Source organism: Coenobita brevimanus, chromosome 22 (assembly GCF_032717465.1).
Source record: "Coenobita brevimanus isolate Jiangsu-jjx chromosome 22, ASM3271746v2, whole genome shotgun sequence".
Classification (NCBI taxonomy): Eukaryota; Metazoa; Arthropoda; class Malacostraca; order Decapoda; family Coenobitidae; genus Coenobita; species Coenobita brevimanus.
In genome coordinates, this window is record NC_136975.1 from 42,460,398 (window position 1) to 42,485,933 (window position 25,536).

General features: G+C 42.7%; 1 protein-coding gene across 1 annotated transcript in view; it reads right to left on the reverse strand.

Moving 5' to 3' along the window:
* LOC145392393 (transcription factor hamlet-like) overlaps positions 1–14,289 on the reverse strand; it is a 244,831-nt gene extending 230,542 nt beyond the window's left edge. The window contains 3 exon segments of the mRNA XM_080266794.1: positions 14,082–14,194; positions 14,226–14,271; positions 14,274–14,289. Coding sequence (XP_080122920.1) covers positions 14,082–14,194; positions 14,226–14,271; positions 14,274–14,289 — 175 coding nt within the window.
* Between the last annotated feature and the right edge of the window lie 11,247 nt (positions 14,290–25,536).

Below are 25,536 nucleotides of genomic sequence, written 5' to 3' on the forward strand. Positions count from 1 at the left end.
TAATAATAGATATTTTTGCACAGTATTATTGTATTATGAAGAGGATACCCTATATGTAATGCTGTATCTAACCTTCACTTTACATGAGCGAGAACTTTATTATTAATTGCGTGAAAAATAATGTAAATCTCTCTCTCTCTCTCTCTCTCTCTCTCTCTCTCTCTCTCTCTCTCTCTCTCTCTCTCTCTCTCTCTCTCTCTCTCACACACACACACACTCACACACACAATAACCACCACATCACATACCCTGGCTATTTGCGAGTGACATAGCAGCGTCGCGGCGGGTCCACCTCTGTCTGTGCAACAACAGTGCAACAAACTACCCTCCCCCCTCGCCACTCTGCAATCTCAGGGAAGTGGCGGCGGACCCACTCTGTGTAATGCCACCTGGGAGAGGAGATGCAGACACGCGAACCCGAGAGATGGATTCAGAGAGTGCCAACCTCCGTCTTTTTTTTTTCCTTTTTTTGTGGGAGGGGGGGGTGCTGTGTCACTTGAATTTACTGTAGAGAGGGGATCCAGGAAATTCAGACCCCGCCGATTTTTAGCGGGTTTTGTGTCGTTACTTTGTCCTGCCAGCTGAAAGAGAGAGAGAGAGAGAGAAGAAGAAGAAGAAGAAGAACTTAGTGCTGTTAGGAACAGCAGACTCACAAGTCAAATGCACAATAGGCAGATAACAATTACCAAAAGGTAAAAGCATTGCACGTTTCCAATCCCTTGTATGGATTTCACCCTACTGATGAGGCTTCATAATAGGTAGAATGTATATTGAACCCCCCTCTCCCCTGTACCGGGAGCTGAATTCGCCCTCGAGTCCTTCCACCGGTGTACAAGGCAGATCATACTGGTTGCGGAGGTACTGTAGAATTGCGGAAAATCCAACAAAATCTATCCAGCTTTTAGTCGAAGAACTCTGACATTCCAACACAGCATTCTGAGACGATTTTTGAGCTCCGAAGATGACGTCGCCACGATTCGGAAGTTTTTGCTTAGTGTTTCGATGTTTGCCGTAATGAAGTGAATCGATATTAACGTCTGCAGCTGTACTGGGAGAAGCTTCAGGATTATAAGGCTGAGTATACGAGTATCTCTATCATTTTTGTACGAGATTCCAGTTCGGAGGGGAGAATGATAGCCGGAATTTATCTCCATGTTGGCCAAGGACTAATCGAGAAGGAGTGTGTTTAGTGAATGCAGTGTATGTGAAGGTGTTGTGCCTGCATCGTTTGGGTATGCCAGAGTCTTTAGGTTGTTTGTCATTGGTATAAACCAACAGGAAGCGAATATATTCTAGATGTATAAAGGCATACCACCAGCATATGAAAAGAAATGTCACTAACACCCACTTTGTATTCCCATCATAGTTTGGGTTTCAAGGCCAGATTCAGGGCAGAGGTAGATCATGAGGAGACTACGCAATCACTGAGCCACTGTAGATCCAAGGTTGAGTGTATTAATGTGTAATGCCTCCCGGGAGAAGCCTTGGACACACGCCACGGAAAGTAGGAAACAGGACATAGCAGTTTTTCTGGTTATAGGTGTACAAGAGTTTCAAGCACGCCACGCATTATAAAATACAGGACAGAGTAGACATTTTGGTTAGAGATATAGAGATGGAGGCATCACACGGTTTAGAAGACAGGACAGGGCAGACAGACGTATAGCCTAATAATAATCGTCCACCTGACCTTAGCTGATATTTTCTTTCTTTCTTTGTTTTTTGTTTTTTTTACCATTTCCCGTATCCCAATGACAAAATAAGACAGTACTACGGCTCTACATCCTTTCCACAACATTTCCTCGTGACCAGCCCCATATTTTAGTATTAATTTCTTTTAATAGTTCAGCATTGGTGTCAGGTGGCGATCATCATCCACTCACGTGATGTAGTTCTGAATACTTTTCCTTCGCCTTCATCATTCTTTTTCAGTGTCTGCCCTCCTCTTTATCTATTTCTTTCGTCTTTCCCACCGCTTTTTATTCCTCTTGTTTCCACTTCAGGTGGCTCTATACTGATGCCAAATCTAATGGTTTCCTGTAACTCAGGAAACCATTCTGAATGGTAACCAAATAACCAGATAACGGGGCGATGTGGAGCCCTTGTTACCTGGATGGAGAAACGCAGATGCGACATCCATCCATGAACCAAACCTCCACACTCTTCCCCGCGCCTTGCTGTGGCGAGGAGCTGTTTGCCGCAAGGAAACATTGGTTGACTGCACGGGATAGCATTGCAATGGTGATTGTTTTCCTGCAGGTAATGGGTCCACTTGGTCAGACAGACCGGGGTTACTCAGTAACAGTAATAGCAGTTCATCATTGAAGATGGAGATTTGATAGTTTTTCAGGCAAGTGAAAGTGAACAGAGTTTAGTTATGTGTGCTTTGATTTTGGCGAAGTTTCTGAGTGTTAGACTGATTATACCTTATATTATTGTAATGTTTGACTTTTTTTTTTTTTCAATTGTCAGACGTTTTCTCTCGGATTAGGAGACGCCTCCTTCGTAGTACAGTAGGTTACAAAGATTCTCCATTACCTTCTTCATGACGGTTGCATCTTCTTTGTATTTACTGCCGGATGATGGTATCTACTATATGAGAGCCTCTGGCAGTGAAGGGGTTAGGAATATAAAAGTAGAAATGAGAAGTGCAGCGTAAGCCATATCACGACGAAAGTGGCCGTAAAATATTAATTCAGTGCCGGGAAAATGGTGACTGCTGGCGGACGTCCATCATGATTTAATGCCACTTGTTACATGCAGGTGAGGGGGCATGCGGAAGTGAGGGGGCATTTACAGGTGAGGGGCACGTGCATGTGAAGGGGCATACATCAGTGAAGGGAGAACGTGCAGGTTAGGGGACATCTGCAGATGATGGCGACACGCATAGGTGAGAGGGCACGTTTAGATGAGAGGGGGGCACGTACGGGTTGGGGGGGGTTGCACATGCAGGTGAGGAGGAGACACGTGTACGATGGGAGGACTCTTGATAGAAACGTGAAAAAAAACGTTAGAATATAGTAGAGGGCGTGAAGACAGCCGACGGAGGTTGAATTTATCCCTTGACTCCCGTGACGTCTTGTATTTCTATTCGTGTTACTTTTAGAGGCTTTTGTTCCGCATGGGAAAGAAAAATATCAAGGTGAAGGAGTTCGGTACAGCCTTCACTAACCCCTATACAGTAGCCTACGAGACCCTTCCTAGATTCAGAGAAGTCGCCTGGTTGTAGCAAGTAAAAAAATAATAAAAAGTCTTGAACTGAAACAATTACGGGCCGCGTGGAAGAGAAAGGAGACATAAGGCTGGAAAATACGAGACGGGAAATGAAAGAGAAAAAAAATTAGAGTGAGTACATGAAGATACAGAAGTAGGTGTAGTTACGCGAGTCTCGTGGAGTAAAGAAAGTGATGTGCGCTGAGGGTTCCTGGATGGATGATTGGATGGAAGGACAGATGTAAACTTATCCTCTCCTCACCATGACATCACTTTATTTAATCTTGGTGCTGCCAGACGACATCACTTATCTTGTGACCGAAACGTAATAGAGAAATGGGTTAATAGAGACTGAACCTTACCCTGCCGGTTCCAGGAGCCTCTCTCGACTGAATAAACTCGCCTGAAGAGAACAGAAATAAAATAACGTCCAAAGGTTGAAGGTTAAAACAAGAGGACATGAAGTGAACTGAGAGGTCCAGCCGTGTACCATTCCACCCCACACCACCTGCTCTGCCTATTGATGCATTCCTGTTATGAGGGGCTAGAGGTGGAAAAATAGTAGGACTCTAGGATACTTTACTCATTTTACTCTAACTTGACCTAAAATTGCTATCTCTCCATATCATATGCTACGTTGTAACAATAGATTACCACCAGAATATTATGCTAGTTGCGAAGGAGTGCTATGGAAAGGACGTAGAGCCATAACATTGTATTTCTGCCACTAAACTGCTTGAAAGACACAAAAAGGAAAAATTCTGGGCCAGTTGAAGATGAAAGAACTATAATTTCATCTGAAGTGCATATGTCTGTCTGATTTTTTTTTTTTTTTTTTTTTTTTCGGTGTTGGGGAATACTTGGATGCATGTGAAGGAAGAATCTCGATTCGTAAGCGTCAGTTGAAGTGTTATTTTTCATGTTATGCAGATGACTATGCACGCTGTCCAAATAAATACATACACATAAAGCCAGACACACTTCTTCAGAACAGAGGTTCTCCTCACTCCCAGTCATACAAACACACACACATGACAGACAAATGGACAGATAGATATAAACTCTTCCAAGCACACACACACACACACACACACACACACACACACACACACACACACACACACACACACACACACACACACACACCTGAACCAGGGCCATTATAGATTTATAGCAATGGCTTGAAAACACAGACGAGAGAGCCATAAAGCACCATCGGCGAGTGGCGAGGAGCAGATGTACAATCACCGAAAAAATTATCGATACCCATAGATTCGATGAAACAACTGGAGCAGTGTCTCTTTATTATTATTATTATTATTATTATTATTATTGTTATTATTATTATTGTTATTATTATTATTATTGTTATTATTATTATTATTATTAAATGTGTATCTGGTAACCTTCGGTAACTAAGAACTTATATCCAGTGTCCTATTAATTTTACAGTATTCCCTTCATTCTCAGGGCGTCAGTATCATTATATATTTTATCTGTCTATCTTTTTATTGCCAGACGTTTCAATCTTAAAAGGGGTGGCCACAAACAAATCGCCTCCATGTCGCCTTGTCCCCCACCATTTCAGTGCCCTCCCCCCAACTCACACACCCCTCTCCCATATACCTCTCCACTCCATCACTCCATCTTATCCTCGGTCTACTTCTTTCTCTCCCCCCCTCCACCTCACTCACGCTCTCCTCGTTAATCTCTCGCTCTCAATCCTTTCCACATGGCCAAACCACCTTAGTGTATTTCTCCTAACGCTTTCTACCACATTCACATCCACACCACAACGCACCTTCTTTTCCTCATTTGTCAGTCTGTCTCTCCATGTAACTCCACATGCTCCTCTCAAAAAAAAATCATTTCCACTTCTCTCACTCTTGACGTGTGTCCTACCAACAAGGTCCAGGTTTCACTTCCATACGTTAGAGTTGGTATCACAGTACTGTCATGCAGCGACCTTTTTTTTTTTTTTTTTTTTTTTTTTTTTTTTTTTAATCACTGCTTTCGAAGAACCAGCAACCTTTCTTCTCTGTTGCACCCTTTCAGTCACTTCATCCTCTAAACTTCCATCTTTGCTCATCACACTACCCGAGTACTTAAATGGACTCTCATTTTTTATTTCCTTATCATCCCAACTGTTTATTTTATGTATTTATATAATTATGCGTTTTTATTATATTTTTCTATTTTATTTATTTATTCTGGATACAATTTCGAGAAACTTCTGACAAAAAGGTATAGAAAAATCTCCCTAAACTCCTGCCCGAGGGCTTTTTTTTTTTTTTTTTTTTTTTTTTTTTTTTTTAACACCCAGACAATATTATTCATCTTAAAGTTGACTTTACGAACTGACACTAATGATCCTCAGGCCAGATAAAGGCATCTTTGTCGTTTACTCCCAGTTCAAGAGGGTGGTTTTCAGAGTCCTTGGAGAGAGATGGTAGACAGGACTTTTGTAACGGACTGTACTTGTATAGGTCAGGGAGAGGGGAGAGCAGAGGTCCGTGGCATCGATAAAGTAATGTTTTAGTCTGCCGTGACACGCTCCCCGCCACCCACGTAACGCTCATGATGCGGGTATTGATGGAAACACCAGTGAGGCCATGGACGTTCAGAATGGGATGTGGCGTATGGGTTATTGATGTGCCTTTAGTTAGGAGAATGAGTTGGGAAGAGGAGCGCCCATTGAAGGGGTGGCGGTGTAGGGTGCAATGTTTTATATTTTATTGGTTCCTGTTAATAAAGCGTAACTGACAAGGATAGCGCCCAACAAACATTCTCGCAGAGTACAGCACGCAACCGTCGAATTGACAATGTAGGCCCCATCTTCAGGTGTTGGTGCGAATAAGCTGAGAGTGAAAAGACCTTACCTTAGGGGGCCCTCATGGTCGGCCTGGGAGTCGGATCCTTGACCTCTCAGGGATAAAGAATGAAAATATGGTTTTGTATATTGTAGTACTGTATGTTGATATTTGGTACCGAAATGTACGGTGCATGGTCATTTACTTTTTTTCTTTCTGTGAACGCAGTATTCTTACTAAAACCAGAGACAGTTTTGATTGGGTGAGCGTAATCCTGGCCAGTGCCATATTAATTCCCTTGGAGATGTAGTGTCCCCAGGCAAGACTACCCTAGTTCTGTACACTTTATGGCAAATAACCAGCCTACTCCCCTGTGTGACATTACACTATCGCAGGACGTACGAATCTACACACTTGGTAGGCTTTCACTTCATACTGACCATTATACCACCAGGTGCCTACATCTTAACCCTTGGACGACGCAAGACCACTACTACTCGTATAAGCTGAAGAGAATCGTGTGACAGAAACATACCAAAGCCGTTTCATGAGCTGAAAGGGTTTCTGCAGACAACACTAAAATCATCCTTACCAGAAAGAGTGAGAGCAAAGAGACGTCTAGAAGATCAAGATTGACTTTAGCTTAAATACCTTAACTTGGTCTAGATCTTCATCGTTTTGCAGCATATTTCACGTAGCTCGGAGGCAGACAAGGACAAAAGTACGGATCTGCAACCTTTCAATGGAACTTCGTGTGTAGTTCTGTATTCTTGTGTTAATCTCTTGTTATAGCTCGGCATTCACATTGGAGAGTTGTCAGTTTCATACAGCATGAGAAATGTAATTGCACTAGTAACTCAGTTGTTACTATGAACGCACTTAGGTTTATATTGAACTTAGAGTAATCCGAGTCTCGACGCAGGAAGAAACCAGAATCCTGTATTTCAGAACAGTTTGAAGTAGTGTACAGTAATTTTGTTAACGTCAGACGAGTTCATGTAGCTCTTTGCGAGATTCAAACAGCGTTAATGCAGGCGGCAGCTGAAGAACGTGCATGGCAGAAAGGAATTAAGAGCGGAGAAATGACTGGATGGTAAACACTCCCCGACACGAGAAAAGTGATCGCCAATAAAAGGCAAGTTAGAGGAGTGTAATCAGTAAACGTGTTCAATTACCACCCCGGCTCGCTGGCATTACCACTGCACGAGAGCTTGCCAATTCCTCCTCAATTACTGGGTTGGCTAGATTCGTGGTAATCCAGGATGAGGGGAAATTATATCTGGCTCAGTTGTACAGTAAAGTATGGTTATGTCTCACTCGGGCGCAGTTTAGAAAGAAACTCCTATCAGGCTACACTCCTCATTATGAAGTGTGGAATGTCTCATGGTGCGTGAATTAAAGGAATTCTTTCAGGTTCAGATGTACCGCAGTGTGCAATTCTAAATGAGAAAATAAATAAATAGGTAAATAATTAATGGCTTATCTCACGAAGACAAAAAATACACCATAATAAATTTTATAGTAAAGTATGGTATGTCACGATATATCGGGACGAAAACTGTCATGCTTTTATAAACAGTAATGTATGGTATGTCTCACTACTGCTACTACTACTACTACTACCACGAGAGAGAGAGAGAGAGAGAGAGAGAGAGAGAGAGAGAGAGTGATTTAAAAAAAAAAAGACACGAGTAAGAATTTAATGGCGCATGTGAGTTGATAAAAAGTGTATGTCAGTTGTGGTGAGTAGCATTTGTTATTGAATAATAGTTGTGATGAGTAACATTTGTGGTGAAAAAGCTGTGACGCTTGACGGTAAGGACCAGTAACTTACTGTGAATAGTAGTTGTGAGTAAACGTTGTGACGTATAACTTGTAATTGCTCTGTGGTGAGTTAGAGATGGAATGTAGGGAGGAGTAACGCGGAGAGTATCTGCTGTGATGAGTAACGCATGGGCTAAGAATCAGGTAAAGTGAGTTACAGGTGTAGAGAGGAAGCTCAATAGTCAGCAAGTTATGGTGAGTAACATACGTGATGAAAAAACAGCGGGAGGTGAAATGGTTTGACGTAGTACACAAATAATGACGGTGTTTACAAGGAAGATGGTACGGTGGGTAAAAGGATGGGCTTGTTGATGAAAAATGATGAGCATGAGGGGAAGCGATATGGGGCGTGGCATGGTGGTGTTGCGTGTGGTGATGGTGGAGTGAGTGTAGTGAGGATGGTCGTTTAGGGACGGCGTGAGCGATATATTTGGATGTTCGTGAGGGTGGCTCTCCCATAAAAAAATCTGTCGAATCACTTTGGTGCATTAGGTGATAAGGGTGGTACGGATAAACGATGCACCTTACACCAGCAAACATCAAATGAACCAGGGTAGTTTTAGTGATAATGGACAGTTAGCTGACTTTTATACCTCCAGTCCGTTCTCGTAATATAGTTGACGTTCATAAAAAGTAAGTTTGGATGGGAGGGAAATGTGACTGAGGTAAAATACGAGTATGCGCCATGTACTTCTGTAAACATATGATGGGACGAAGGTAGTTTTGATAAAAATTGGTACTAGTTGCATTTGATACCTGTATTCATATGCCATATTTTGGCAACATCTTAAGCACTAAATCAGTTTTTAAAAGAAGTCCGTGGAGGTTTTTTGTTCTTTTGCGATTTATATTCACGTAGCTCATTTGCAGAAAAAGACACCCCTACAACTCTGCTTTCAATCCATCACGCTTAGCACCATATTCTAGTGTTTATCTTATGTTACAACTTAGCATTTACGAATGAGAGATGGCAATTTCGGTCCTGGTTAAAATGTACAGAGTATAGAAAGTAATGTGGGCGGTTAGAGAAAATGGTGATACTGAAGTGAGTGGTATGACGAAGCATGTATAACAGTGCTGTAATGGTCATGTGTCAGGAGACAGAGCATCACGGTTGGAGGAGCATGACTGAGCACCACCATTACACACTCCTTATCATCAGTTGCTCCATCACCACACCCTTCTCTACAAATGCTCCACCAAACACGCCTCTCAACAAATACTCCACCAAAGTACACACACACACACACACACACACACACACACACACACACACACACACACACACACACACACACACACACACACACACACACACACACACACACACACTGATGCTCCACCCTTATTTATGGCTATCATGTATTGATGCTTCGTGTGTCCTGTGTTGACTCAATTGTTTACTGTGCCGTCACTTGATTGTCCTGCTGTTACTGCCATTGTGTTTGAGTTCTGTTTGTAAATGTTTGTACTCGTGTTGTGTTGTCATTATCGTTAGGTGTACTTAGGTCGTGTTATTAGTGTGCATTTAGTGTTGTTATTGTTTGCACACTTTGACTTGTTAATGTCTGTGTATACCAGGTTATGATCTAGTTTTTCAGTATCATTATGTATATTCGGTTCCTTGTTTTTACGTCTGGTCATGTGCTTTATCCTCCTTATATGCAAAAAGAAACCAAAGGCTAAAAGACTGCATGCTCTGTTCATAGTAGTGCTCACTGCCACACTTCACCTTAATATCTTCCATCCTTCTCTTTTCTCTCCCACTAACCTTCTCATCTTCTCCAGTCCCTCCCACCAACCCTGTCTCCTGTCCCAGCATCTTCCTCCTTCCCCTCCCACCAAACCTACATCATCCTGTCCCAAATCTTTCTTCTCCTTCGATTACCCTTCCTGTTTCTCACCCATCGCCCTTTCTTTCTCTTATCTCCCATCACCTTCTCTCTGTCCTCCCGCCACTCTCCTTCCTATCTCTCTCATGTTCCTCTTTCTCTCCAGCCCCCCCCCCTTTTTCCCTCCTCTCTTCCCCCCTTTTTCCTCTCGTTCTCCCCCTCGTTTCTCTCGTCCTCTTTCTTTGCCTTACCCTTTCGCCATCGCTTTCTCTCACCCCTTTCTCCCCATCCTCCCCGCATTCTCTCTCTCTCTCTCTCTCTCTCTCTCTCTCTCTCTCTCTCTCTCTCTCTCTCTCTCTCTCTCTCTCTTCACCGCCCCCTTCCAAAAACTAATGGTATGGTATGAGTGTGAAGGGGTCCATAGAAGAGAGTGACACCCCATGACAAGCTTATGACTCTCCTCTCTTACCACACTCACCTCTCTCACATCACCACTACCGCATTCACCCGTCACACCCATCCTTTCCACACACATCTCTACCACACTCACCCCTACCACACTCACCCATTCCACACACACCCCTACCACACTCACCCATTCCACACACACCCCTACCACACTCACCCATACCACACTCACCCATACCACACCCTGCCATACCACACTCACCCATACCACACACCCTACCACACTTACTCTGACAACAAAGAAATCAGCTCGCTCATACTCGGGACACTTCTGTAATTTTATCCCAGCAACACTAAGCCGTTTATTCAGGCGAGAGTGATTATAGGAGCCTGAGATTGCCAGTGTTGTGTTCCCTTCAACGGCAGTCGATTTTGTTCACCTGATTGAGCAGAGAAACCTTGGAATATTAATACAGGTCTCATTTACCTTCTCATGGTGGGGACAACTCTATTCCATCCTATGCTCAACAGTTTTTTTTCAGCTTAGGAGCCTGAGAAAATTAATGTCTTTTGAGTGGGATGGCGTTTTTTTGCTGGTCGTAATCTTGTCTGTAGCAGTGTATATTATCAAGTCCACCATAACATAAGATTAACTCTAGACACTGCTGCTAGTCACGAAAAAGAGCTACGGAAGGTATGTAGAGCTATAGTACTATCCTACTCTGCCACAGAGCTGTGTAAAATAACGTAGCATAAGGACCAAAACTCTTCATCAGCTAAGTTCGACGATCTGTAGGTATGCTGCTTTGACCAGATGTTAGATTATGCATAGGGAAACATATTTATTAATCTTATCGCTGTTATTTATTATTTAGTTGTCTGTTTGAATGTGTTAAAGCAGAAGTACATATGTTACAGCAGCTTTCGGGCATATTCTTTTCTGAGTTGATTTACATTCCTTCATCTGTTGTTGCGTCTCAGCTGAATTTAGTTATACTCGTAATATGTTTTATGTGATACTGTGTATTTCTGAAAGGGGATACCCATATACTGACACTTGCAGTACACAGTAATCCCGTCATCTACACTTTTTTGTTTTCAGTCACGCCTACATCACTTAAAAAGTTTAAAAGTTATTACAGTTGCAGTCGTGTGTGTGTGTGTGTGTGTGTGTGTGTGTGTGTGTGTGTGTGTGTGTGAGAGAGAGAGAGAGAGAGAGAGAGAGAGAAAGAGAGAGAGAGAGAGAGTGAGACTAAACCAAAGAAAATTAATCGATCGTAAATATTCACGCAGCACAGAGAGCGCAGCAAATCTTGTACATTATTGTCAGATATTGATGTGTGGTCCTTGGCGCGGACACTAAGATTCCTTTGGCAGTAGGTATTGGATACTTTAAGTGCATAATGATATATCGATCAGCACCAACTCTCAGCATGTTCCTTGTGCATAGATTCGATGTCCCAAGTTGATTGTTTCTTATCTGTACCTCAGTTAGCCCCTTTAATCCTGTGACTTTTCCCGATATTTTCCTACCTCCAGACGACCTTCAGGCTAGGGAGAGACATGTTGTGAAGAAGGGACTGGGGGCGAGTATCTCTAACCTTTCTCGACCAAATCTGTTTATCTGAAGTTGGGTATAATTGAGAGGATACAACAGAATTACGAATAGCATGCATCACAATTGAAGGTGTTAAAATGGACCGCACAGGGACCATAAAGGCATATAACTGCTCTGGGTTTAAGCTTTGAGGAAGGGAGGTTCTGCAGTTTGCATGCCTGTCTGCCTCATACAGCTTATTGTTATGTCTACCGAGTATCATCGAATTTATCACGAAATTTATGGTTTCTTGAAATTGAATATTAGTAATGATGCTGCTGCAGTAACAATGGCAAATTTATTATTATTATTATTATTATTATTATTATTATTATTATTATTATCATCATTATTATTATTATCATCATCATCATCATCTTTATTACTGTTATTATGTTGCATTATTATCGATATTTATTAGGTCCTGCCATATCCAGTCGTGTGCGTATTAATGGTATAAGGTTGGGATGATAAGAATATGATATGAAGAGTCAGGCAATTACTGTTTCAATATGGCACCTAAACCCTTACAAGCTTTTGTTACAGTGTGTAATAAATACCTTCAAGTGAAGAATACCGTCAGTAATTACAAGCTGTATGATTATCACTGGTTTTGCTATTTTAATTTCAGCCACCGTATCATATCGCCTGCATACCTTGAAGTAAAGTGTGAGATCAGGATGCATACTGAATGCTGTACCGTATTTCATAATCCATTCCATATTAAACTTTCACACAACCCTTTCACACCTGCCCATGCTCGCTCATTCTGACTCCACACCTGTAACTATATTTAATCTGGAATGGACTATTTGGTAGGTACCGGTGTAGGACTAGGAGTGAAGGGATATGGGCAGGTGTGGGAGGGTGAGTTGTGATTGAATGTCTACCTTGGAATAGGCTGTACTTCAGTGATAATAGTTAAATTCGTACTGTGTTTTAGTTGTCTTACCGTAACTTGGCCCGGATATTTGTCTTTTTGCGTATTTCATGTAGATCAGTAGCAGAAAAAGACAGTGTTATGGATTTTCGTTCTTTTCGTATGACTAGCATCATATTCTAATGATAATCTATTGTTACAAGTTGGTTAATATTCATGATGGAGAGATGGCAATTTTAGGCCAAGTTAGAGTAAAAGAGTGCAGTTGCCAGTACTTTTGTCACATCTTAAATCTGAATTTTTTTCGGATTTTCTGTGAGTAGAAGCTCGTCGGTAATAAAAGAAAGACTAATATCCTGAAATATCATCGTCTAAAAAAGGGAGTGACGTATCTATGTAACTTGCCTTCCTTGTACACGTAAAGCCTTATTGATGGACTCATAATCTTCCATGACTCCATTACAGGACGAATCACAGGCTAATTACACACCCTGCCAGTATTCTCCAGCTTATCATACGGCACTTATTGGTTAATCATTTCTCAGGTGGCGGAGTTTTGTGATTTATTATTGCCTCTAACAGACTATTTTACTTATCTTAGAAGAACACCGTAGTGGAGAAGGGGTTGATGAATACTAGATTATTTTAACTCGTCCCGTTCGGAAAGTTTTTTGGAACTGAATCAAATCGTATGGAGATAGCAAGAATAAAATACAAAACAGGTCATCATACTAAAGTGTTAATGTGTGGCACCGTAATACCGCCCAAGAGTAGTTTCACGGACATGGCAAAGGCTAAACTGAAGGTAGCACGGGTCAGTCGTGGATTTTAATGTTTAAGGGAAAACGAAAAGTGCCTTTATAAAGATTTATATTGGTACTCTTAGGAATGAGCGTTTGCAGAATTTTGATTTTCAGTTAGTAAATATAAAGTATCTGAATTTAGTCATTTTGTGTCGGGATATAATGTTTTATAACTATAATCGAAGGTCGACCGTGGTTAAGATACATTTGCAGAATATTTCAGAAAGTTTATATAATCACTACTACATAAGTTTTATTAATATACCTAGGTTGTAACTATAAAACAGTTTTCTTATTTATCAAAACCTTCCCAAGGAAACGTAGTGAACTTAAAAATTAGGTTATTGTTGTCACTAGTTGCAGTTGAAATATATTAATTTCAGTATAGAACCCTATGTTTGTTGCTGTGGTGATGTTGGTGGGTGTTGTGTTTGTAAATGTTAGTATACAGGCCAGCGGAGGAGTGAAGCCTCAGCGGCGGCAGTGTATGAAGGGGCAGTATCAGAGGCGCTGGCAGGGAGCCTCGCCTGGCTACAGCATGAGGGGCGGCAGGTGCACTGGCTCAGGGAGGACAGTACCATACATCAGTACCTACCGGGGAAGTGAGTGGCATGGTACAGTACTGGGGGTGGGGGTGGGAGGGGGAGAGGGGGGGAGGGCCAGCACAGCTGCGGGCGGGGGCGGGCGCACTGCGGGAGTCAGCAGGACACTTACCTCTGGGCAGGCGCCGTGCCACCGACTTTACCCTCATGTTGGTTGCAGCAGCAGGAGGAGGGGCAGCAGGAGCAGCGCCAAGGGGCGGCGGCGGCTGCGGCGGCGGCGGCGTCAGACAAGAAATAAGCGTGGCGGCGGCGAGGTGGGAGAGGAGGCGGCGGGCAGACAGGTACCAGTGTCTCAAGACACCGTGCCACTGTGCCATCATGAAACATCATTAGAGCCATCATGCCTCCCACGGGGGGCGGCGCCCTCCCCACCGCCACCTCCACCACTCACCTCCACCCTCAGTTTTGTAAACCGGCGCGTGAGTGGCAGAGGCAAGGGTGGAGCACCGCCCCCGGGGGCGTGGCCTCCGGACGCCGCCCACCAAGACGCCGCGATGACAGTCAGGCACCGAACAACAAAATGCTGGGCGGTATCGCTGCCAAGTGGTCGAGGACACCGAGTATTGATCCCTGGCACGCGGGCCGCAGCCTCGCCCGCCGCTGCTCACACTGGTGTCTCTGCTCTCACCCCCCTCACCCACCACCCGCCACTCTACACCCACTAACACCCACCCTTACCCTCACCCACACCGTGCCATTCCCGCCTCTCCTCCTGGCCCTTGTCTCCACGCCGTGTGTGCAGCCCCACGTCAGGGATTCTGGGGTGGCCATCCCCCGGCAGCCACGGTCACAGCCTCCGCCATTGTATCACACCTCTGTGCCGTCACCACTACCAGTTCAGCCCACACTTAAACCATGTTGCATCACAGACTAATGCTAAACTGAATTATTGGCATTGTTATTTCTCAACTGGTCATCTTAATAATCCTTTTATAGTCGGAACAACTCTAGCTTTCTTTTTTTCTTTTTCAACTGAGAATGAGTCCCACGAGCCTGAGCTTTTAACTAATACTGTAATAACGAGGTTACGCCAGCTAAAAGAATGAACTAGCTTGGTGATGAGAGAGAGAAAGAGAGCAATATGGATCGTGCCACGTCAGTTACTGCACATGATAAAGATTCTACAACTAAGCACGACAGTCTCCGGCAGAACAGTGCAGTAAATTACCATTATCGACATCCTCCTAACCTTCCCACCGAAGGATGGGGAGAGATAGGATTCAGAGAACAAGGAAAGGGAAAGTAGGGAGGTGGAAAAACTAGCACCATCATGCAAATGGGCCACCCACAGATCATTCAAGCACTCCCCCCCCCCCTTCCAATTCCTGGCTCCATCCTGGTTGCATTTTGTCACCCGGACGTATCTCATATTTTATCGTCGTACGTCAAGGCTAGCGGTACACATATAAACACGGGTATATCGGAATCCTAGATGCAGTTGTGTCACTTCTCTAAGAGTGATAGCTAATCCCGTATTATTTCCGTGGGGGTTGTGGGATTCTAGGGAAGGCTACCTTAGTTCTGTACATTTAAGGGTACATTAAGCTACTTCCCTTGGTGGCATTACATGATTGAAAAACCTCCATTCACTTCGTGAGTATCGTACCTATGCACAGCAGTCAACAAGAGTACTACAGCGCATTTACTTTAACCTGACAAAGATCCCACGCCCTTTTCCGCTCCGGTGCAGATGACCATGTGTAGTGAAGGCGGAGGGTCAGTTTAACAAGTAACCAAGGAGGATTATTTGTACTTCATAATTAAAGCTCGCCCAATTTCTTGCAGCCATGACTTGGTATTGAGGGTATGGATTTGGCTCAGTTCCGTCAGATGAAAATAGACCGACAGTAGACAACCAGTCTCATTACTCCATTCGAGATGTATTTCGCCCGAAGTCTGGTTACTGTAGGCCAGTAGCCCATGAAACGTATCTCAGTGGCTTACATGATACACAAGCCTCCACTCCTCTCACCTCCTAGGTTGAGTGGAGGCAGGGTCGTCACTCCGACTGGGGCGTTCTAACAACAAAACCACCCGGTTCTCCCACATTACATTGGCACTGGTCGTCCATGTGAATAAGGGAGAGGTAGACCCATGAAGGCGGTTGATTTGTTCACACATCTGAGTTACGAGCCGGAAATTAGGAGAGTCCATTTGAAAGATCTATCCCAGTCTTCCAAGATATCTTTCCATTAGTTGTCAGAAACCCCAGATACAAGATCCAGGGTTGAATGTGTAAAGTACAGGATAAACAAGTCTTCATAACAGTTATCATCACAGTTCATATTGTTTTTCGTACTTAGTCACTTTGGTATTCACTCATCATTTCACTGTGAAGTGTTTGGTAGCTGTATGGTTGAAAACAAATGTAGCCAACATACTAGCAGTCTTAAACACACTTAAAGCTTAGTTTCTGTCTAAGTAGCTGTAGAAAGACGATATTGCAGTGAGCCAAAACCAGATGACCAGTAGCTGGATTGTAAAAGGTTTGTTACAAAAATTAATTATATTGAAGGTGTTAAAAAGTTGGCACCTAATTAAGTCACAGTTGTGAGCAATATTAGTACAGAAAAAAAAAAAAAAAAAAGGCTTCTTGCCATTCATGTCAGCCCTTACAGTCATCAGCACCGTTATTATCATCATTATAATAATGACATTTTTCCCACTGACGGATGGGGTGAGGGAGGGTTCAGAAAACAAAAGAAAAAGAACACAAAGGAAGGGATATTGTCATCAGCATGCCCACGTTGCTCAGTAAAATGGTTCATGCACATATTGACTCACTATTAAAGACCCCAGAGTCCTGACCTCACCTCACAAGCCTTCCTTTGGATAACCTTTCATTATTTTTTAGTCATCTACTCAACATCAACAAGTGACCAGTGCATCCTACACAAACAAGTAGCCTCACATTTGTCACGTAAGTTGCCCCAGTCATAGGAAGAGAACATTTTCTGTATTGTCAAAATATAGAGAAAATGGATGTGCCTGCCAGAACTTCACTGTTGTACTCAGAGTACTCACAGATGACGTTCTGGGTGGAGGCTGAATTAAGCCTATGTATCCAGCTCTAAATTTTCTGCTGAACAGGTGTTGGTGGTGGCGGCCGAGGTGGCTTTATTGTACTGAATTTTCGCCGTATAGTCATGTAAAAAAAAAAAAATCGATTTCTCTATGCTTTATTTAAAATTCAAACGTCAAGACTGATCTAGATTCAGTTACATACTGGAGTGACATTCCAGTTATCTATTACTCTGTTACAAAACAAATGTCTCTTCTTTGCGAGTCATGATCTTTGGTGTCGTCTTGTCGTCTGGTCCTTTCGCTGTATAAAAATATCTTGACACACTTCAGGGTGCCACGCCCCACACAGAATCTTGTAGGATTATCACCTCATGCTCATCTGTAGGCTAGCATGGGTAATTTCATCATCCTTTCTCTTTCTTATAGCTAAGGTTCTTTAATTCTGGTACTACTTTACTTGCTCGGAGCTGTACGTTTTCTAGTGCGTCTGTATCCTTAATGAGTCATGGGCACCATACTTGGTTTGTATATTCAAGATGAGGTCTAATTAGTGACATTTACAATGATCAGATAATTACCACATCTGGAGGTAGAAGAGTGCATCTTATGAGGCCCGCCATACTACAGTATTTGCCTTAATCACCTTCTCCGCTAGATGTATTGAGAAATTTAGCTTGTTATCGATTACTACTCTTGTGTCCTTCTTAGCCGCCTCCATTTTCTCGTACATACTCTATCTATTTCCATGTACATTTGTTTTTCCCACTCTCATACGAGTATACTGGCAATTATTTGGATGAAATGACAGAAACCACTTTTCGGTCCATTTCTTCATTCAGTCTAAGACCTCTTGAAGCCTTTTAGGGTCTCCTAGATTCACGACTAATGTATAAACTTTAGAATTGCTCTAATACAGGCACACTTCACTTCCATTTCCAGTAACATTCGGAAGGTCATTTTTTAATCAAACAAATAATAGAAGTTCCAGCACGGATCCCGGAGGGACTCCACTAATTACTGTACCTCCTTCCATTCCAACATCTGACCGTTCACTATGACGCAGTGTTTTCTGCAGCTTAAAAAGTCTTCTGTCCATTTCAGATACTTGTCCTTTATACACTAGCTTTTACATTTTCCAAAAGTCTTCTGTTCGACACTTTGTCAAAGGCTCTCATGAAGTCTCAGTATTTAATATCCACTGCATCTCCTTCCTCTAGTGTCAGGTCCACTAGTTCAGCACTTGTAGTAGCTGCAGGGTTGTTGATCGCCATGGCAGGAAACTAAACTGCTTGGTAGTGAATAATTTATGTGCCCTCATGTGCCCCATTATCTTCTTTCTCATTAGCAACTCCATTAGCTTGCATATGATGCTGGTGAGGCTGACAGGTCTGTAATTTGCCGAATCACTACGGTCTTCTTGATTGAAGACAGGAGTAATTTTTGCTATCCTCTGATCTACTGGTTAATATTTCACTATACCGATAGAGGGTTGAAACAGGGTTCAAACAATATTTTCAGTAGTACAGATAGCTTATCACCTCCTTCCTTTATGATTCCCGGATATAATCCATCTGTTTTGCCCGTGCGAATTACTAGGACGTGGAAAAAAAAAAAAAAAAAAGAGGGTAGCGTAGTTAGCAAAGTGGCAACGTTTTAATCGTGACGTTAAAGGTTTAAGATTTAAGATTTGCAGATGGAATTGTCCTAATATCAGAAACAGCAGAGACATTGCAGGAAGTGTTAAATGACCTGAACAGAGAAAGCCTCAAAGCAGGGTTAAAGTTGAACCGGAGTAAAACTATTAAACTAATATCTAATCCACATACACCAAACAGCGTTATCAGAATAAACGAGGAAATTCTTGAAGTGTCGAGGAGTGCAATTGCTTGGGGGTAAATATTAAGATTAACGAAAGACAATGATAGCGAAATAAAAAGACGCATTACAATTGGATAGAAAGCTTTTCGTAAACCTAGAGACATTATGAAAAGTAGCTTGCCAGTATGTATGAAACGAAAAGTATATGACGAATGTATAATCCCGGCTATGACGTACTGTTGTGTGACCTGGGAACTAACAAAATCGATGGAAAACAAACTAATCCGTTCTCAGAGAGCAGTGGAGAGGTCATTGTTGGGAATGTCTTTAAGATACAGGAAAAGATCAACTTGGGTGAGAGAGCAGACTAAAGTCAAAGACATTATGGAAGTTACAAAAGAACAGAAATGGAGGTGGGCAGACCATGTAGCATGAATACTGGGTAACCGATGGAGCAATAGGCTGACTGACTGGACACCAGGAGATTGTATGTTTAGCAGAAAAAGGTCGGACAGAAGGTGGAGAGATGAGATAGAGAAATTTGCAGGGAAAACTTGGCAGAGATTGGCTCAGTCAAGGAATTCATGGGGAAGGTTGGGGGAGGCCTTTGTTCAGCAGTAGACTTGTAATGGTTGATAATGATGATGATATCTATATATACTGTACGGTATATATTATGGATAGATAGATAGGTAGATAGATACAGTATAAATGTGTGTGTGTGTGTGTGTGTGTGTGTGTGTGTGTGTGTGTGTGAAAGGGAGAAGGGGGGTGAGAAAAAAAAAATAGAGATACGCCACAGTGGAGGAAGAGAGGGAGTGGGGCAGGGAAGCAGGAACTGTGGTTGGTGACACATGCAAGACCTTCAACACAATTACCTAATCTCAGCACTCGCCCACTCTGTCAGTTGTCGACTTCCCGCATGTAGTTTATGAGGGAGGAAACGCCACACAATCCTAAGGCTCCCTGTGTCACCCTTTTATTCCGGTAACAATAATTATTTAGTTTATGTTACAACCAGATGATTGTACGTAGTGAAAACCGTCTCTACTGTGAGTACAACCGTAGAGCACCGTAATTTCCACCTGGTTTGCCCAGAAATTTATACAGTCTAGGCTTTATGCTTTTGTATACCATCACACAAGGTTTGTCGTTCTCTTGACTGAATTATTGACTATGTTAGTTAAGATGGTGAGTGTATGTAAGAGTTTTTTTTTTTTTTTTTTTTTTTTTTTAATGCACGGCAGAAGGAACCAAATGCCAGGGTCCTGGAAATTGCTCCCTCCAAGAAGAAACAAAAACAAGATAGCCTATAATTGGTGGTCATGTGTGTGTGTGTGTGTGTGTGTGTGTGTGGCGGGGAGGATATTGGGTTCATTTACTAGAACTGGTCTAAGGGTAATGACTCTGAGGATGACAAAGTGTGTTGTGGAGAGTTACATTTCTAACTGTAATTTCCCTTGCCAGTCAGCGCTGCAGTGCTGAGATAGCAATAGTCCCAGTGACACACTGGTGAAGAGTAGGGTAAGGTACGATAGGGAGTATCCGTATACTGTAAGTGTAGATGCGAAAACGAGATAGGGTAAACAGGGTCATTATAAATGCCCTGCGAGGGTAGGGTAGGGCAGGATAGGGTAGACAGCGTCAGTATAAGTGGAGATGCGAGGATAGAGTATGATAGGGTAGGATACGATAGGATAGACAGTGTCAGTATAAGTGTAGGTGCTAGGATAGGATAGGATAGGCAGCGTCAGTATAAGTGAACGTACGAGGACAGGGTAGGGTACGGTAGGAGGGTAAGGTAGGCAACGTCTGTATAAGTAGGTACGGGGATGGGATAGGGTAGGCAGCGTTAGTGTAAGTGTAGGTGCGAGGATAGGGTACGGTAGGGTAAAGTAAGAAGTGTTAGTACAAGTGTAGGTGCTAGGATAGGATAGTGGAAGGATAGGAGCAGTCAATATGAGTCCATGTGCAAGGGTAGGGTAGGGTAGAGGGCGTCGGTATGGGCGTCGGTGCGTGACATTACCCTACATTTGTACCCTCACAACACACCGCCTCGCCAGCTGTTGGGTCCAATGACAGGCTGCTTTAGGAAAGTGGGTCACCTTCAATTACTCCTTCACTCAGTCTTCCTCTTGAGTCTGCGGCAACACAGTACGTGATGAGATAGTGTAATTGGTATAATTAAGGAGAGATAATAAGGTTTTCTTATCTAGATACTGTACAGTGCATCATTCGGTAAATGTAAAACCTTGTTTAAGTCTGGCTAGATAGAGTAGGGAATACAGAAATTCATGAAAATAAAGAGTAAGAAATCTGTGTGTGTGTGTGTGTGTGTGTGTGTGTGTGTGTGTGTGTGTGTGTGTGTGTGTGTGCGAGAGAGAGAGAGAGAGAGAGAGAGAGAAATAGTGTGGAAGTCCAAAAAAAAAAAAAAAGATGAATGGATACTGTAAGTAAATCTGTATAAGCGAGGCAGTAGAATACGTAGAGGATGCGAAAGGCGATTAGTGGAGAAGATAGTTGTCCAGAGATGCACACGACACAGGGTTTTAACATGGCAGCCAGCGGAATGCTCTGTATCCTGCTGTTATGTTATTTTGTTTATTTATTCTTTTCTTCCTGTACTCTGCTGTTATTTTTTGGGGGGAGGGGAGGGGATGGGTGGAACATCAGGACAGCCAGAATTATGAAAGCTTGGATGATAAGTTAATAATCGTGTCGTCTCTGCACTTTGTTGGTAATTGTCGTATCATTGTACTTTCCTATTGCTCTTTCTGGATACTTCCCATCCAGTGTATGGGAATTAGGGTTGGGTAGATAATTATGATGCTGATGATTTTCTGTTAATGTTTCTGGATCCCACCCATCCCTTGCACTAGTGGGAGAGGTAGGGAATTAAATGATGATGATGAATGTCGCACTGTCAACGCTAAAATAGAGGCAGGTGATCTGTGTTTGTGTAGGGAATGGTGATAGGGTGATAGATTTCCAGAGGGATTATTATCACAACCCACATCCAACCAGTTTAACATGCCTCACTACGATGACGCATTTTCCGTTTCACTCTTGCTGCCTCCAAACGATTTTATAAGACTGTCGAACTGAAGGGGTTAGATAATTTATAACCTTGATTTTGATCAGTTACTTTTTTTTCCCCCTACTTCCAGACCATTTTACACACACACACACACACACACACACACACACACACACACAATCGATTTCACCGCGCTGCTTTGCCATTACGAGTGTGTGATCGATAATATACTCTTGTCATCGATGCAAATGAAGCCAGCGAAAATGTAGTGCAGTTCCGAGCCCGCGGATGTCACTCTCTCACTCTGATGACATAATTGATGTTAAATTCTCGCCATTTTCGGGTGATTTAATTCAACTTTGGGTAGACTGACGATAAAAACTTAAGGTAGACTGGCGATTAAATTTAGGGTAGACTTACGATTAAACTGAGGGTAGACTGACGATAAAACGTAGAGTGACGACTTAATTCAACTTTGGCCAGATCCCTCATAGCGAAGGGGGTTAATGAAGGTTATCTCACAGTCCTCCAGTTTTTATGAGTCCCTCCAAAGCTGAATGAACTCGGGTGGTGGAAGCAATAAGGGACTGTAAAAGGTCGTCACTCGAATGAAGTTGCTATATCTGTTTGTCGTCTCTTATCTGTTGCTGAACTTCTTATCTGTTGGCGGGATCTGACCCACATATCTCACACACACACACACACACACACACACACACACACACACACACACACACACACACACACACACACACACACACACACACACACACACACACACACACACACACACACACACACAGAGCAATATACCGAGTACCCCAATGAAACTAACAGCAAAATGGGAAGGATGGCGCAGAAGAATATATGTAGGTCACAACAGATCAGAAGCCAAGGTCGTTCTTCGGTGGTGTTTCTCTTCAAATATTGCTTTACTTGAACTGTTTGATATTGTCGATTTTACTAAGATGAATGGGAGTATAGGAACCTGAAAGTCTTAAATACCGTCACCATTAACCCCCAAATGATAAGGACAACTCTAGTATTCAATTCAAGCTGATGCCGGACGATTTAATTCAGCTGAGAGGGAGGCATAGGAACGCAAGAGTGCTGAGAGAAATGTGAAACTTATACAAAGACAAACATAAATTAGAGACAAGGCCCACAAAGCAAGGATGTGTTTGGGAAGCGAAACATTATGGCAAAATTCAGGAGACACAGCAGCCATTGCCGTAATGAGAGCAAAACTAACGATAATCAAGCCAAAACTAACATTAATCAAAGCAGAGCAAACTAATTGATACAATGTAACAGTAATTACAGCAAAACTAACCGTCCTTAAGGCAAAACTAACAGTAATCATGGCAAAACTAGAACGTCTTATAGTACTCCTTTATTCGCATTCAGGGCCGTTTTGTAGACAGCCTTGGAAGCTTAATTCGTAACACCCCTTCCGTAGCGCCTTGTTTTGCCTATTACATCTTGACATTTCCTACACAATTTTCATATCTAAACTGTTTTCATCAGTAACACACGAGAGGATACTGAAGTGCGACGTACAAAATAAATAGCCAAGGTACAGGTGTTACGAAGTCTTCAGAGCCATATATAATACGACACTTAGTCATTGAATATATGTAGTGAATATTAATCTAGGAAAGCTGTAAGTATTCAAGTTTGGTTCAAGTGCTGTATGAAGTGGAGATTTCCGCTATTTTTTCAGTTTATTTCCTGTGTAATTCAAATGTTGCATCCAGTTACAGTTCGTTCACTTTAATTTGGCGGTGATTTTTGGTATTTCGCAGCTTCCCGTACCTCCATGGCAGAGTAAGACAGCACCATGTTCTTTGTCATTCCCATAACATTTTTTCGTAGTCAGCACCATATTCTAGCGTTAAAATCGGTTTCCATCTCAGTAGTCAAGCTTGGAAGATGGCAATTTTAGGCCAGGTGAAAGTAGGCAGAGTATTACCAACCTAGAAGATATGTGTGAGGGATAGCAGTAGTAGTAGTACAGCCCGAGGCTCATTTGAACTTGAATCCGGTGAACTGCAGGCGAATGTTACCCTCCTTCTGCAGTCCACCATCCTCCTTCCAGGGAATGGGGAGGGAGGTGAAAGGCGTGTGTATAGTCGGGCAGCATGTAGAACCAACCAGTTACATCGATGTCACCGCGAGAAGGCGTCCCTCCCCAGCACCAAGTGAGAGGCACAACAACAAAACAAAGAGGTACGCGGCAGAAGCATGTCGAGTAGTACACGTTGCACTGGTATTCACAAACAGATCCTAACCAATTCGTTCAGTACGCAGGTCACTATTGCAGGTGAATATTATCGTGAATCATATTCTTTGGACACATTTTTTACTTAAATATTCACTTTCGTATGGTTGTTAAACGTGTGTTAGCTGTATGAGTGAAGGTAAAGGTACAGAGGAACATTATTTGACGCAGCGTAGGGTCAGGATGGTTTATGAATGCGTCCCCTGGGCACATCCTCTCTTCTCACCGCTCCCACGTTCATGATCACTCCTACCTCCCGCTGCCCGCCTCTGCCACCTCACTCACCGCACCGACATACGAGAAGAGCCGTATTCTCGTCAGTTGAGCAGGCTATAGCCCCTCTTTCTTATTAGGTTGTATGTGCACGTGGCTCGTCAATATTCGCTTATATCCAGATTATCTATAGTGTATATCTTCAAGTCCTCTGTTCCATCAGGATCGTAGGGACCCAGGACAAGCTGCTCTGTCCGGATATATGCGGCGATAGTGACCTGTCTTAATCCCTGAGTAGCATTATGTAAGTAAAAACCCCGGAACACCCCATGGATGTAAACCTTTATTGTTCTAATCTGGTTGGAGTGCCCTAACCCTCCACACCACTGGTCATCCAGTTAGGCTGTATGGTTATTACACAACGTAGTAAATGGTTTCCCGGGTTAAAAGAAACCATTTGGCTTGTCAGTGGATCGATTGACTGGATGGTAGGCGCACCCACCTACCATATTTTAAAGATGCAAATAAAGTACAAACTAGAATGTAATATGCTGAATAGATCGCTTTGGAGGAGGTGTTAGGAAGCCTGCTAAGCCGACGAGAATGCGGGTCCTTGTTGTGTTTCAAATTAACCTTGGGGCCATATAATAAGGTAAGGAGCAGGATTAGTATTTATAAAGGATCTTAGCCACTGTACAGGAGAAGCAAATCCCCGTAATGATTAACTGGTTTCACAGATCATTTGTAGGTCTCCCGACGAATGTGTGGACACCTTCAATATTTCCTCTGCTTCTTTCGTGCTGCATCCATACCTTTTTACAGCATGGTGTCATTCTTCAGTTATTCGCTTCAAACTCGGCACAATTTTTCCATGGGCAAATACCCCCCTGTTTTACTTTTATACTTCGTAATATAGGCCATTTAAATGGATTTATAGGCTCAAACGTCAAGCCATATGAACACAGATTTCGAGATCCTATGTTTTTAAGATGTTAATTTATCATTATGGGAGTTTGCATGGAAGCAGTTCAGTGTATTGTAGCTGTATGGAGACTATCTAGTATTCCCGTGAGAATGTTGGCAGTCTGTTTTTCGTGCCTTACCACTTTGATATTCACTTCGATTGTGAAGTGTTTAGCAGCTGTGTAAATGATGATAAAGATATAAACAAGCAGTCGAATACAGTTTTTTTTT